General features: G+C 39.6%; 1 protein-coding gene across 1 annotated transcript in view; it reads right to left on the bottom strand.

Moving 5' to 3' along the window:
- LOC133557864 (myosin-16) overlaps positions 1-14,293 on the bottom strand; it is a 138,882-nt gene extending 124,589 nt beyond the window's left edge. The window contains exon 1 of the mRNA XM_061908734.1: positions 14,054-14,293. Within this exon, the coding sequence (XP_061764718.1) occupies positions 14,054-14,125 (72 nt within the window). The 5' untranslated portion in view covers positions 14,126-14,293. The remainder of the gene's footprint in view (positions 1-14,053) is intronic.
- Between the last annotated feature and the right edge of the window lie 325 nt (positions 14,294-14,618).

Raw genomic sequence — 14,618 nt, forward strand, 5'->3', positions numbered from 1 at the left:
CTGGAAATTGCCAATAGTTCGTAAATGGTTCATTGATTCACAACCATGGACAAAAACAGCATAGCTTTATCTAAATCTGAGATTTTCAGTATCTGACAAAGTGGCTTCTCCAGAGTTTTAGAATCAGCCTTACCAGGAAGGTTGAGAGAGGCTTATATTTGATATAGTTCAGCCACAATGAAGAAAGGTACTTTGTTACTATATACTGTACATGTTTGTTGCCCGTCGGCATTTGTAACAGAAGTGAACCATCAAGCCTTGCCCACTCTTTTGAAATTCACCATGTTGGTTTGTCTGTTTGAAACGAGTTAGTTAGCATAGGCTAAAATACTGCTATGACTTGGAAATTTGTCAGCATGTGGTTTGCCATGGATTTTTGATCCTTAGGTACCAAGCTCTTCAAAATAAAACAGTGTATGTCAATTTCCCCTTTGATTTGTGCTAGTGCTTTAGTACAATTTAGTACAAGATCTGTAGTACAAGGTCTTTTGGGGGTTTATACTGACAGACACAACTTTGAGCATGGAAAATATGTCACCCAAACATTTTTTTCAGAGAACAAATTCATCAAGACTCTACCAGTCTTGTAACTATGGGGTCAACAGAGTAATAATAAACCTAAAAGAAAGAACCTGACTCTTAAGCACAATGACTGCCTCATTACGAATGGATCTCTCTCCCTCGCTGGTAGGGTATCATTGTCCACTAAATGTCATTAATCCAGTGTTAGTATAATGTCCGTGCTCAAATCTTTATCACTCCTAGATTTCTAACCTGTCAAGTTAGCAAAAGAAAAGAGAAACACATTTATCAGGAGAGAGAACCTAATGCACATAAGAGAACCTAAGCAGACTCAAAGTTTGGTATTTAGAGGCCACTTCAATCTTTTCCTTCTCAAACTGAGTGTTGTGCAGGTCATGGACCATAAATAAAAGTTTGTCACTGTGCTCCCTGGCAATCCTCAGTTCCCCTGTCTCCCTAATACTCTCCTCCTGTGTGTGAATGTGCGGTTGTAATGACAAGGACCCTCCCTGCCTGTTAGTACACAAGCAATAACAACCATACTCTAACTCAGGCATCACAGGTCTGACAGTCACAGACATCGGCATCTGCACTGCACAGGATAAAAAGGACATAATCTGAGTGGTGAAAACAGCGCAGGTCACTATCTGGCGGATTTGGACTTAGACTATTTTTCACGGGTTCAGGATAAAAGGATCCCACTCAACCTGGAAACGGACTGTTTATACCCAGGTACAGGCACCTTTGAACCAGCACAAAACGGTTGCGAAACAGCTTTTTTCTCGCAGCTGTAAAGCCATCTGCGTCCAAGTTGAAAAACCATCTCTGAACAGAGTAGGTGATCTGCGACACTACCTACTCACACATACAACACTGTCCTTTCAACAATTCTTAAAATATTTTGCAATTTAGCCTCCAACAAACAACGGGGGTTAAAAACGTTCTGGTCATAAAAGCTCTTGTGTGCCATATTTTTACAACTGAATGGATAGCTAATGTTACTACTATTTTGTGGTGATAGTGATCAATCAACAGTGACTGTTCAACCCCACAAGACCTCAAGGGATGTCGTTGGCATTGACAGTAGGATTGCCCGTTTGCATCTCTACAGTTGTTTTTCTTGTTACGATAGGGCGGAACCATCCTTGTATAAATATTTGGGGTTTTGGCACCAGTCGCTATACCAGATCCAACTAATCTACTCTAAGAGAGAGGGTGCTAAAACTGACAGAGAGAGGGCGCTAAAACTGACAAACATTTTCAAGAAAGAAGTCGCTCTTAGAAAAAAAAAGTAGAATTCACTAATTCGATTATCTAATTTAAACAGTTATTTGGTATTGATTTTCCTCCTCACACTTGCATGGTTCATGTTCACCTACGTCACTCAAAGAAATATTTTACATTCTAAAACCAGACAATGGTGTAACACATCACAACTTTTGGTGAACAAAACGGATTTTGTAGAAAGGGAGTCTAAAAAACATTTTTAAGAAAGAGGTCTCTCTGAGAAAAAAAAAGTAGATATCTGGAGAGTAACCCAACATGTGATTTAAGACATACCAGTTACGGAAGATTTGGAAAGTATTGAAGAGATTATTAAAGGAGGCCAAGCAGTTAGCTTGAAAAGATTAAATACATGGAGAGGGGGAGAAAGGGTGGATAGTCTTTCAGTGTTGGTGAAGTTCAGAATGAAATTCTTCCTAAATTCTTCCTAAATTTGTGTATCTAGGGTACATTAAATATTATGCTATATTGCTGCACTGTTATAAGTGCCAGGAGTATAGACATGTAGGAGCATACTTGTAAAGAAGAACAAAAATGTGGACGGTGTGGAGGAGGCCATGACTATGGCACATGTGTAAATTGTGGTGGAGAACGGTGTTGGCCATGGATATTGTAAGGCAAGAAAAAAGGGCAGCTGAAATACAGCAGTGTATTAGTGCAGTGGTTCTCAAATGGGGGTACGCGTACCCCTGGGGGTACTTGAAGGTAAGCCAAGGGGTACGTGAGATTTTTTTAAAATATTCTAAAAATAGCAACAATTCAAAAACCCTTTATAAATGTATTTATTGAATAATACTTCAACAAAATATGAATGTAAGTTTATAAAATGTGAAAAAAACTAAACAAAACAATGCAATATTCAGTGTTGACAGCTAGATTTTTTGTGGACCCATCCATCCATCCATTTTCTACCGCTTATTCCCCTTTGGGGTCGCGGGGGGCGCTGGTGCCTATCTCAGCTACAATCGGGCGGAAGGCAGGGTACACCCTGGACAAGTCGCCAACTCATCGCAGGGCATTTTTTGTGGACATGTTGCATAAATATTATTGTTAAAGATTTATTTTTTTGTGAAGAAATGTTTAGAATTAAGTTCATGAATCCAGATGGATCTCTATTACAATCCCCAAAGAGGGCACTATAATTTGATGATTACTTCTATGTGTAGAAATCTTTATTTATAATTGAATCACTTGTTTATTTTTCAACAAGTTTGTAGTTATTTTTATATCTTTTTTTCCAAACAGTTCAAGAAAGACCACTACAAATGAGCAATATTTTGCACTGTTATACAATTTAATAAATCAGAAACTGATGTCATAGTGTTGTATTTTACTTCTTTATCTCTTTTTTTTCAACCAAAAATGCTTTGCTCTGATTAGCGGGTACTTGAATTAAAAAAATGTTGACAGGGGGTACATCACTGAAAAAAGGTTGAGAACCACTGTATTGGTGTAAGGAAACATCCAAGAGGACTCTAATCGATAAGAAGGAAAATTAATTGTACATAACAATGTATTTGTTAAGAAGGAAAACTTTTCATGGCATAAGTCATTAATTGCACATTTTATAGGTATGAAAACACAGCAATTGTTGCTAAAAGTGCAGCTTGATATTTGGACATTAAAGGCATCCCCTGTGAGCAAGTGTATGAGGAACTCAAAAAGCGAAAAAGCGTAGACGGAAGGAGATGGGGGCTAAAGAGCTTGTGATCAAGAGATGAGGCGATTCATTTAAGAGAAAAACACTACATTTTGAAAGAAATTAAGAGCGTAAATAGAATGTAATTATTGTTCGCTAAATGCAACAGTTGCGGTTTTCTTTTTATGCCAAGCTTAAAACGTTGTTGCTGTTTGCTTCGCACGACTGTTGGTGTTTTGGCTTTATGCTACGCTTTAAGCTCATGCAATGCTACGCTAGCATCTAAGTTTTTGTATTTTTACCTTGTAAAAAACTAATCACAATCATCTTACCTGCACCCTGCTGCCTGTCGTTCTGCACGCTGAAAACCCAACCATCGCTCCACTGCGACCCGAACGCAACAGTTGTGGAAGTTTCATTGCAGTCCCTTTTTGTAATAACGTCATCATTTGTTTCATCACTATTTTAATTTGATCAGACATGTTAGGTATATTTTCACTAAGTATCGGTATCGCTGATAAAGGCCTGAATTTTACTCAGTATCGAAGCGGAAAGAAAATCAGTGGTATCGTACATCACAAGTTACAAGTATTGTTTTTTGTTAAATTTGTGAATTAACACAAACACCTGTGTAAACAGTTGATATTCCAATGTGTAAACCTGTGGCTTATAGACTTGTGCGGCAGAAAGTAGGTGGGTATGGCTCATATTTATTTACGTGCTCTAAAATAACGCCACATTTGATTATGTCCTCTACTCAGATAAACAAAATAGTTCCATTACAATGTAATAAGAACCTACGAAACATTAAATACAGTATTTGTAAAACAGTATACGAGTTATTGCAACTCTGAACCGCTCATACACAAGGCATTTTCGCCCTACATTTGCACCTCTCCCGCCTACGCCTCCCTTCTCCTACTTGGTTCTAGCATCTAGTGCCACGGCGAAGTATTGCAAATACGCCCCTACGCATACAGACGTCGATCAAGTCTCGCTACATTATCAACCCTCGCCGTTTGCCAGCAGTGACGTAAGGCAGGTGCAACAAATATTTGTTTACTTTCAAAATGCCATCACACGCAATGCTCGGCTTTGCTGGTGTTTTGGTTATTTTCTTTTGCTTGACTTTATTAAGAAGAAGACCGTTTAGAAGACAACGTTTTTGGCGAAATATGCAAGTGCTGGCACATCAGCTTGTGGTATAATCAAATGTGTTTCATTGTGTGTTTGTGTTTGAAGCCAATATTTAAGTGCAGTAGCAAAGGTTTGAAGTCTGACTAAAACCACAACTGTCATTTTTATAAAAAATATTAATTATGCTTATTACTGACATTTGTAAACTTCTCTGGGTTTCTGGTCTGCTGTCTTTCTCTTTGCACTCGAGATAAGGCGGGTAGGTCTTCGAACTCAAGTATTTCGCCCATCCCCCCTATGTGGCGGGTAATTGGAACACCTCTTGATTGATGTGAACGTGAAAAAACAAGGAGGGAGGCTAAAAACAAGGGCGGAGGAGGGGTATTCGAATTGAGCTTAACTCCCGAGTCTACAAACTAGCAAAAAGCTAGTCTCAATTTTACATTCACGCCTCATGTACAGCATCTTTTGTTTCTTCTCCACTCAAGAATGGCAGAGCGAATGTCAGCCTTGTTGAGGTTGAGGGTGGATGGATCGTGGAAAGGCGGAAGTGCCGTGAAGTGTCTCGGCAGATGCACGCGTCTCGGCAATTTAGTTTGTGGGTTTTAACAAGCTACTCTGAGAAAAACAGAGTAAAAGTAAAGAAACCGAACTGAAACTAAGAAGAAAACCAAGTAAATCAAGAAAATGAGTGCGAAACACAAGAAACTCGAAGAAGACATGGAGGATATCAGAAAATCTCTTAACTCCTTGTCGGCGGATGTAAAGACGGTGACCAAACAGCAAGACACACTCATAGAGTTGTTGACCAAAATCAAAAATCTGACAAACATCATCATGGAGAAAGACAAGAAAATTGTCGACCTAGAAGCAAGAATTGACAGATTTGAACAGAACACCAGAATGGACGATTTGATTGTAAGGGGACTGGAAACCAAACATCAAAAATATGCAAGAGTGGCCGGGGCTCGCGGCGGGAACACTGACAAGGAGGTGGAAGCCCCGGCAGACGAACTTGAGACACTTGAATGGCAAGTAATTCACTTTTCACAAGTAAGAACATGACTCTTCAAAGTGGCAGCATTTCAGCGTGTCATACTTTCCCCAGGAAGGACAGCAGAACCAACCCAGTCATTGTGATCCGGTTTGTGAGTCGAAAACATAAAACAGAGTTACTGCGGTAGAGAAGGAAGCTGAAGGGAACTGGGGTTTACATCAATGAACATCTTACAAAGAAGAACGTCGACATTGCAAGACAAGTACGCATCCTCAGAAAAGAAAACAAGATACAAGAAACATGGACACAGGACTGCAAAATCATGATTCGACTAAATGGAACATCTGAAGAAGCCAAAGTTGTCACGATTCGAGAGCTCCGCGACTTGGATCAATGTAGATGAGAACTTTTAGGCTCATGACTGACATGGCTCGTCCTTGGCTGGAGACGGGAACGGCTCACGGCGAGAAGGTTAGACAACTGAGAATTATATGGCTTTCAAGAGCTATAAATGATGTGACTTTTAATATGATGACCCAGAAAACCATCTGTTCAACTCGATCAATGTTACTTGTGACTACTATACCGAGGAACAATTTAATGATAATGTTAGTTAAGATAATACATTTTCTTTAATACATTTCAAATGCTTACACCGTGGAGGAGGGGACAAACATAAAATCTCAGCCCGGCTGCCTTGCCTTGTCGAGAAACGTGGCTTCCCACGGAGACACTGGCGGTCACCACAACTGTGGTTACACTCCTCCGACTTTCAGGTACCACCATATAATCTCACTAAAACACTAGTAACACAATAAACTAATAAGGGATTTTCCAGAATTATCCTAGTGTAACTAACAGTTCAGGGTATCCCAAGTTAACAGAGAGTGTGAGGAGGAGGAGTTTTGTCCTTTCAGAGTTGCTGTGGGCCGGGCTGTGACGTAGGGTGTGTGGTTGTGGAGAGAGAGGTGTAAAGGAGTTCACATTAAAGAAGCAGTGGCTACCGGACTTGCTCTAATGTCTCCCGTTTATTATTTTATTATATAAGTACACTGTATAGGCGAACCCAGGACACTAAGCTACACTAGTAAATGTGTCTAATAACATCTGAATCGCTTCCACTGCCCTCGTCTTTTTTTTTTTCTAATCCTTCACTGTCACTTTCCTCATTCACAAATCTTTCATCCTCGCTCAAATGAGGAAATCGTCGCTTTCTCGGTCCGAATCGCTCTCGCTGCTGGTGGCCATGATTGTAAACAATGTGAGGATGTGAGGAGCTCCACAACCCGTGACGTCACGCGCACATCGTCTGCTACTTCCGGTACAAGCAAGGCTTTTTTATTAGCGACCAAAAGTTGCGAACTTTATCGTTGATGTTCTCTACTAAGTCCTTTCAGCAAAAATATGGCAATATCGCGAAATGATCAAGTATGACACATATGTATTATCTTAACTAAATAAGAAAATCTCATTTCAGTAGGCCTTTAAAACAAATGTGTATATCAGTGGTGGGGGTTAAACTATGGAATTCTCTTTACAATGAGATTAAAGATTGTAGAAATATATTTCAATTGAAAAACTATATAAAGATAGAACAATAAGATCGTTTGGACACCCGTAGGTGTTTATATTTTGCTTTATATGTATTATTTTACTTATTTTTTGTTCGGTTTTGTATTTGTTTTGTATCATCCCGTGAGGTGTATATTTTTTTTTGTTCGGTTTGTACTTCATGAAGTTTTGCACTTGTTTTTTTGTGTGTGTCTTTTTGTCTGTTTTCATTATATCTGGATGTATTTGTTTGGTTTGTATGCTTGTGAATTTGGGCTATCCATTAACAAATTATTATGTTGAAGGAGGCAGGAAATACAAAATTTTCTTCATCCTGTTCCTTCTCAAGTATAGGTGTGTAAATATGTGTTTTGTTGCTAAAGTTTCACTGTCTATTGATCAAAAATGCACATCAATGAAGTAAATAAAAAAAATAAAAGATAAAAAATAAATAAATAAAAATTCTGCGATTATTTTTAACTTTCAAAAGCAAAGTTAATACTTTGTTTGCCTGCAAAAACTGACAGGTTTTCAAGCGCAATATTAAATGAATAGATTTAGAAGGAAAACGTGGAGCTGCTTGTGGTATCTGTACTTTCATTAGCTGAACCCTCTGCGATGAGGTGGCGACTTGTCCAAGGTGTAACCCGCCTTCCGTCCGAATGCAGCTGAGATCGGCTCCAGCACACCCCGCGACCCCGAAAAGGACAAGCGGTAGAAAATGGATGGATAGATGGATAGCTGAATCCTGACAGTGATTTCTTTCTCAACAACTTTACATTCTGTCAGACAGAAATTAGATGGGGAAATATAGCATCATCTTCATCAAGTGTGCAGTGTGGACCAGTAATTGCCATGGTGTCAGAATAAGTGTATTAACGGCATGTAGTAAAATGCACAATATCAAAGAAATGGAAAAGGGATCCAATTCAGTTTTTGCATTATCACATTGGCTTAAACTTTAAAGTTTTGAATCGTTATTCAAATTAAAAAATTATGTCTGGAAAATAGCCCTTTCATAAATGGAAATTTCCACACACTCTACGTTCTCTCCAAGCTGCTTTAGATCTGTAAAAACAGTTTTAAAATATATATTTTCCCTGCAGATGCTTCCAAAATTAATCATTCCCGTCTCACTTGAACAGCTGTTTGGTATTGACGTTCCTCTTCACACTCACATGGTTCACGTTCACCCACATCACTCAATGAAATATTTTACATTCAAAAACCAGACAATGGTGTAACACATCACACATTTTGGTGAAGAAAACTGATTATGTAGAAAGGGAGTCTTCGAAGATATACTATACTTGTTCTAAAATAAAACAGGACGAGCCAATGTATTTTTTTATTCGTGTTTATGTTAGCACAATGTTCATACTGTGTGATGATTAACCGGCCTCAGGTATAGGGGACTGCAGGCTGAAGCCTGGCCCCTGGCTGAACCCTCCGGGCCTGGGTCAGAAGGAACGCAGGGGCTGACTTTGATCACTGAGACACGTCACATTTCACTAACAGTCATGCTGTTGACTGGCCGCAGGTCAGGTACAATAATAAATCACATCGTTAAGTAATTTTAAAGAAGAGAAGACTGACATCATTAAAGCAGTTTATTGACTTCTGAGCATTGCTTATTGCTCTGGTAGGACCGATTGAAATACCTGACATAGCTAGGAGACTGTTTGGAAAATTGGCATAATAACACAAAACATGGCGTTATCTGCAATTTGTCTTTAAAGAGGACCTATGATGATTTTAGTCTTCTCTGACTTATAAATGTTGGTATAATGTTGAATGCCCGGGCTAAAAAATGCCAAAACGTCAAATCAAAAAGATCATGCATTTGGCTGTAAGCTTGCATGCAGCTTAGGATGCCTCAGAACGCTGACTTTTGCAGTCTTTTTTTAACACTGGGCTATTTGTGACGTCACAAATTGACGAATGTACCATTGCTCTCTGCCAGCCCCTGCTCTCATTCCTATGCCTGGAGCCTGCAGCGTTATTCTTCCTCTTTACGTGCCATCCTTCCTACTCTGATGTCTATTAAAATAAGTACTGTAGAATTGTTTTCTCCACAACATTTTACACAAGACTGTTTTGTCAATTCTGACCAGATAAGTACAAAATGGATTAGCTGCTAAACTTAGATGGAAAAGACAGGGCCATTACAACTTGGTTTGAGGACACACAGAAAAAGGTAGGAACAAGTATTAGCATACATTCAATATGAATGATGTGCAACATGGAGTGACATAAATACTGGCTATTTTTATGCATCTTTGCAATGAAACAAGATAGGGCAGGCGTACCTATTGTTGTGACCAGATAACCTATATATTGAACTGTATATGAAGTTTATTTTCGACCATGGCTTTGAAAAAATAGCGATGATGTAAACCTTCAAGAATATATATTTAACAATGGAAATTTTCAAAAGATACATGCTGATACTTTTGGGCAGGATGGGGCGTTGATTAAGGTTCGGTTCTTTATCAATTCTCTTATCATTTATCGTTTGGAATAAAGGATAGCAAATAAGATGAAATAACATTAGCATTAGCTTTTTTTGGTTGAGAAAAAACATGAATATACAAAAGACCCACAACCTAGATGGGGTGCCACAAAAAAATAAATATTCTACTGTAGTAATAAACAAAAATTATTCTGTGAGAAATGACAATTACACAAAAATGTTAAGTAATACTTAACATTTTTCAAAGTTTTTTTTTTCATGTATATACAGTACCAGTATATATGCTGAGCGCTCGAAAGTAAGTACAAATACAGTACATCAGTCAAAGACAAATACTAGTCAAGTAGAACTGTTTATATTGCAATTTTTCAACCATCAACTATGAAAATTAACCATTATTTTTGCAGAAAATTGAGCACATCGGCTTTTTTAGGAAGCATATTTCAGACTAAACACGGTGTCACCAGCTGGGGAGAACACTTAGAAAGAAGCGTGCAAACTCGTCATGTGATGCTTGAGAAACATTAATTTCACATTTACAGTTAATAACAGCAGGCAGCGCAACTTTAGCAATGTGCACATGGACACAATTAATAAGAATAAAAGCCTAACCGGAATAAAAATGCTTCATGTAAACACGCCATTCGAAATACTCTGACCTGATGACACACGTTCGGATCAACATTTAATTTCGATCGAGTAGGGTGGCTTATGCTGATAATCATCATACTTGACTTCCGAAATTCAGCGCCTCTCCCGAAAACCTCCCGGAAGAAATTTTCTCCCGAAAATCTCCTGATCTCCAGCTGGAACTGGAGGCCACGCCCCCTCCAGCTCAATGCGGACCTGAGTGGGGACAGCCTATTTTCACATCCGCTTTTCCACTATATGAACAGCTTGCCTGCCCAATCACGTTACAACATCTACGGATTTTAATAAAAAACTGCACTCACAAGGAGACGAAGCAGAAAGAACGAGGAAGTTACAGCCATAGCGAGGCTGTCGACGAGCAAAATGAAGAAATACGCTTGCAAGTTCCAAAACGAATGGAAACAAGAATTTCAGTTTATCCAGGAGAGTTCGAAGGGGAAGGAGTATGTTGCCTGTAAATTTTGTAGAACAGACTTCTCCATTGAACACAGTGGCTGAACGGATATACTCAATCATGAACGGTCAGCGAAGCACAAAGCGTCCACAGCGCAGCATCGTTCACAACCCAGTATTATGGGCCACCTCGCAAAATGGAGACCCGATGGTGTAACTTATGCTGAGACAAAGATGGCTATGCTGATAGCTGGAAGCAACATCCCGTTCTCGTTTGCGGATGTCTACAACAAATCCGTGAAGGATATGTTCCCGGATTCGGAGATCGCTCGCCAGTATGCAAATGGCAGAACAAAGGTTACTCAAATAGTGAAAGGTAAGTGTTATTGTTGTTTTTTTAGTAACCAGCAAGCACAGTACAGTTAGTAGAACAACTGTGTATTTATTACTGTGTATTTGATAGGTGCCATCTGAAATTCAACTATTTATTTTATTTATATATATAATAAAATTAATGTATATAGCTAGCATTCACTGAAACTCAAGTATTTCATACATATATATATATATATATAGATATATATATATATATATATATTTATTTATTTATATGTATATATATGAAATATATATGAAATACTCGAGTTGGTGAATTGTAGCTGTAAATATACTCCTCCCCTCTTAACCACGCCTCCAAACACGCCCCCCGCCCCAACCACGCCACCGCCCAACCCCCGAACACGACCCCGCACCTCCCGAAATCGGAGGTCTCAAGGTTGGCAAGTATGATAATCATTCATATTGGAGCGCATGTAAACACTCCTTCCAAAGTTTTGTTTGAAGTTATCCATAGTGGGTGAAAATGTTGCTTCCTGTGCATGTCTTTGACAGCAGCTACACTTTGTAGTGGAGGGGTGACTAAATTTAATAGCCTCAAAATGAAGCAATTGTCTTGCTGCTGTCTCCCCCCATTCAACATGTACAGAAGTAGCATTATACTGTTGAGTTTGTTGCTCTAAAGCCGATACTAGAAAAAACTAAAGTTTGTTCTTGAGTTTCATGTGTCAATGTAACAACAAGAGAAGGGATCCAGTTGTCGTCCAACACACATATACACAATGTTGAAACATGAAGACGCGCCCTGGCAACGTCAAGTCTGCGACTATAGAAACTACAGCAACCAGGACATGGAGGGCACAGATCAGTTCCGTTTCAAAAAGAGAGAGGTAAAGAGAGGTAAAACAAAGTAGAAACAGAAGGCCAAATTGATAAATAACGTGACAACGTCCGATAAGCAGAAAAGCACTGAGTCGTATTTGCTTCTTCTTCTTCTTCTTCTTCTACTTCCGCTCACGGTATGTGCTGCGCATGTTGAAATAAAGTATTCCGATTTAAGGTGTGATGCATGAAAAAACACAAGAAAAAGATATTGTACCTCCAAAAATGGGGGGGCCAGTGGGGGATGCGGGGGATTTTTTTATGACCGGAATTGGGGGGAGGGGGGTTATTACCCCCCCCCCCCCCCAGGAAGTGGGCATGGCTTCCACGTACCTCTAAAAAAGGGAGGCCAGCGGGGTATTGATTGATGACCCCAGGAAGTGGGCATGGCCTAAACCGGAAACAGGAAGTAGACGTCATATCTGGCCGCCATTTTAATGTTGTAGTTTTCTTTTAAGCTCTACGTAAGTCATAATGATATATGATTCCTACAGGCTGTAAAAGGTATTACAACTTGTAGTTTATAGCGTGTAGGGAGCCAACTTGGTTGTAATCCATAAGTCACAATGATTTATGATCCCTACAGGCATAAAGAGGTATTATAACTTGCAGTTTTTGGCATGTAGGGAGCTATCTTGTTTAGTTAAAGGTTTGTCTTTACCAGATTGTGGTGGAGGGGTTAGTGTTTTCCCCTAATGGATCTCTTGATTTTTTACATGGTCAGAACAAAATCCTAGTAATCATATTTCTGCCAAAGCAGAAAGCCAGTTACCCATCAGCGGAAGTGCATCATTGTAGAACTATTCATTGCGGTAACGGTTCCTCTTTTAACTGCTACAAATGATTTACAGTATCAACCTGAATGCATCAAAACGGACTTGTAAAGGTGTAATTAACAGACACAAAAAAAGCTTTTCTCTATTTCTAAACACAAAAAACAAAAGGATTCATGACGACGGATGGATTTTTTTTTTTTATGTAGTCTAACATGTAAATAAAGGTAAATAAAAGTCTGCTTACAGCGCAGCCAAAGAGAGGTCCTCTATCCAATAAACAACCCTTCAAAAAGCGCCAACAATACTCCATTTACTTTTCGTGACTTAGTATTAGTGATATTTTTATTACAAGCTCTAAATATAAACTATTTATAGTTCGGCCATTAAGTAGTCTGCTGCTTCCTCGCTTGCTGGAAGTGTATTCTAGATCATAAATCATGCGTCTCACCTGGACTGAAGAAGACTGAGGAGGTATTCAAACAAGATATACTGTACTTTAACAGCCATATAGGGCTCGGAAATGGTGAGAACGACATGAAAAGTGATATTTGTAAAATCTCGACAAAGTACATTTGTGTCTTGTAGGTGTTTCTAAATGGGTGTTTTGTATTTTGAGGCGTAATTGTCGTAAAATCGCAGCCCGCGAGACTTCACTTTGAGGAATCTATCGACACCATGGTGTCGTTGATAGAAGACAAAGGCACCGGGTGATCACTTAAAGGAAACGTCCTTAGATCCTTAGACCCCTCTTGACAATACAGTTCGGGCATGGGGGTCTCTCCGAGCCTGTGGGTTGGTTGCTGGGAAGGGACCTGCGAGACAGGCAGGTGCGGCTGAGGCGCCTCATTCCCCCCAACCAACCGATTGGAAGTGAGACTACTTGGTTGTCCTGCATCGCCGACCCGCCAGTTCGGTGTTTAAGTGACCTCTAAATGGGAAAAAAGTGTTTCCATCATGCTTTTGCGAAAAACGTCAATATCAAAACATCTCAAAAACGACCTCATGAGAGGGCAAAAATGTTTTAGCGATATTTGCCAGGTATTTTTGAAATATTTCCATTACCAGTTTCTTATTGCAATATTTAAGTATCTGGGTGTAATGGGATTGCATTTGCAGTGTTGGCATTTTTAAACAATGAATGTGAGAGAGACAAAAGCACATAGAGACATCAACTCTTTCACTTTACATTGGTGAACCAAAAAAACTCCAAAGCAAACTGAATTGACTTTGCTCTCTGACGCCCCCTATTGAACAAGGACACGCCCCCCTTGGGTTTTAGGCCTACGGCATGGAGGTGCACTACTGTATAATGGCAGTAGTGCAACATGCACACAACGCAGCAGCAACAAAAACAGGACAAACTCTTATTCAGCTTGTTGGGAGGGACAGAAGAGAAAAAGGAAGGTTCTTACATGTGCCAGAGGTCCGATGGTGGGTCGGTATTGGTGGAAATCCGTCTGGATCACACACACTCTCTTCTCCATCCTTACAGGTCCCAGTAGCCCATGCTGTCTTCGCCCAAGCAGCCTTCGGGGAGAAAACAAAGACGCTGTGTGGGTTTTCTCTCACGATAGTAGAAGAGAAAATTTATGTTATGGACAGACAGAGACAGAACAAATAGTAAGGGAGAGGGAGAGCGTGCATAAGTGTGTGTGAGTAAAAGTGTGTTACGTCTGCTATCTGACCCCGAGAGGGAGGGTGATGAGCAAAACGAAAACACGAACCAACTTGTATGCCTCCCCTCTTTATTATCTCATCAGCCTGCCACCACACACACACACACACACACACACACACACACACACACACACACACAGCTGCAGAAACATCTTAATTTGTTGTCATAAAACTTCGAACAGAAAAGGGATTTAAAAGATCTATTTCTATTTCATGACTGTAGATCAGGTTTCACAGCACCGCAATATGATTTCCATTAAGAAATGATAAAATATGAACAATTACAAAACCCGTTTCCAT

The sequence above is a fragment of the Nerophis ophidion genome, linkage group LG08 (assembly GCF_033978795.1).
Source record: "Nerophis ophidion isolate RoL-2023_Sa linkage group LG08, RoL_Noph_v1.0, whole genome shotgun sequence".
NCBI classification, from domain to species: Eukaryota; Metazoa; Chordata; class Actinopteri; order Syngnathiformes; family Syngnathidae; genus Nerophis; species Nerophis ophidion.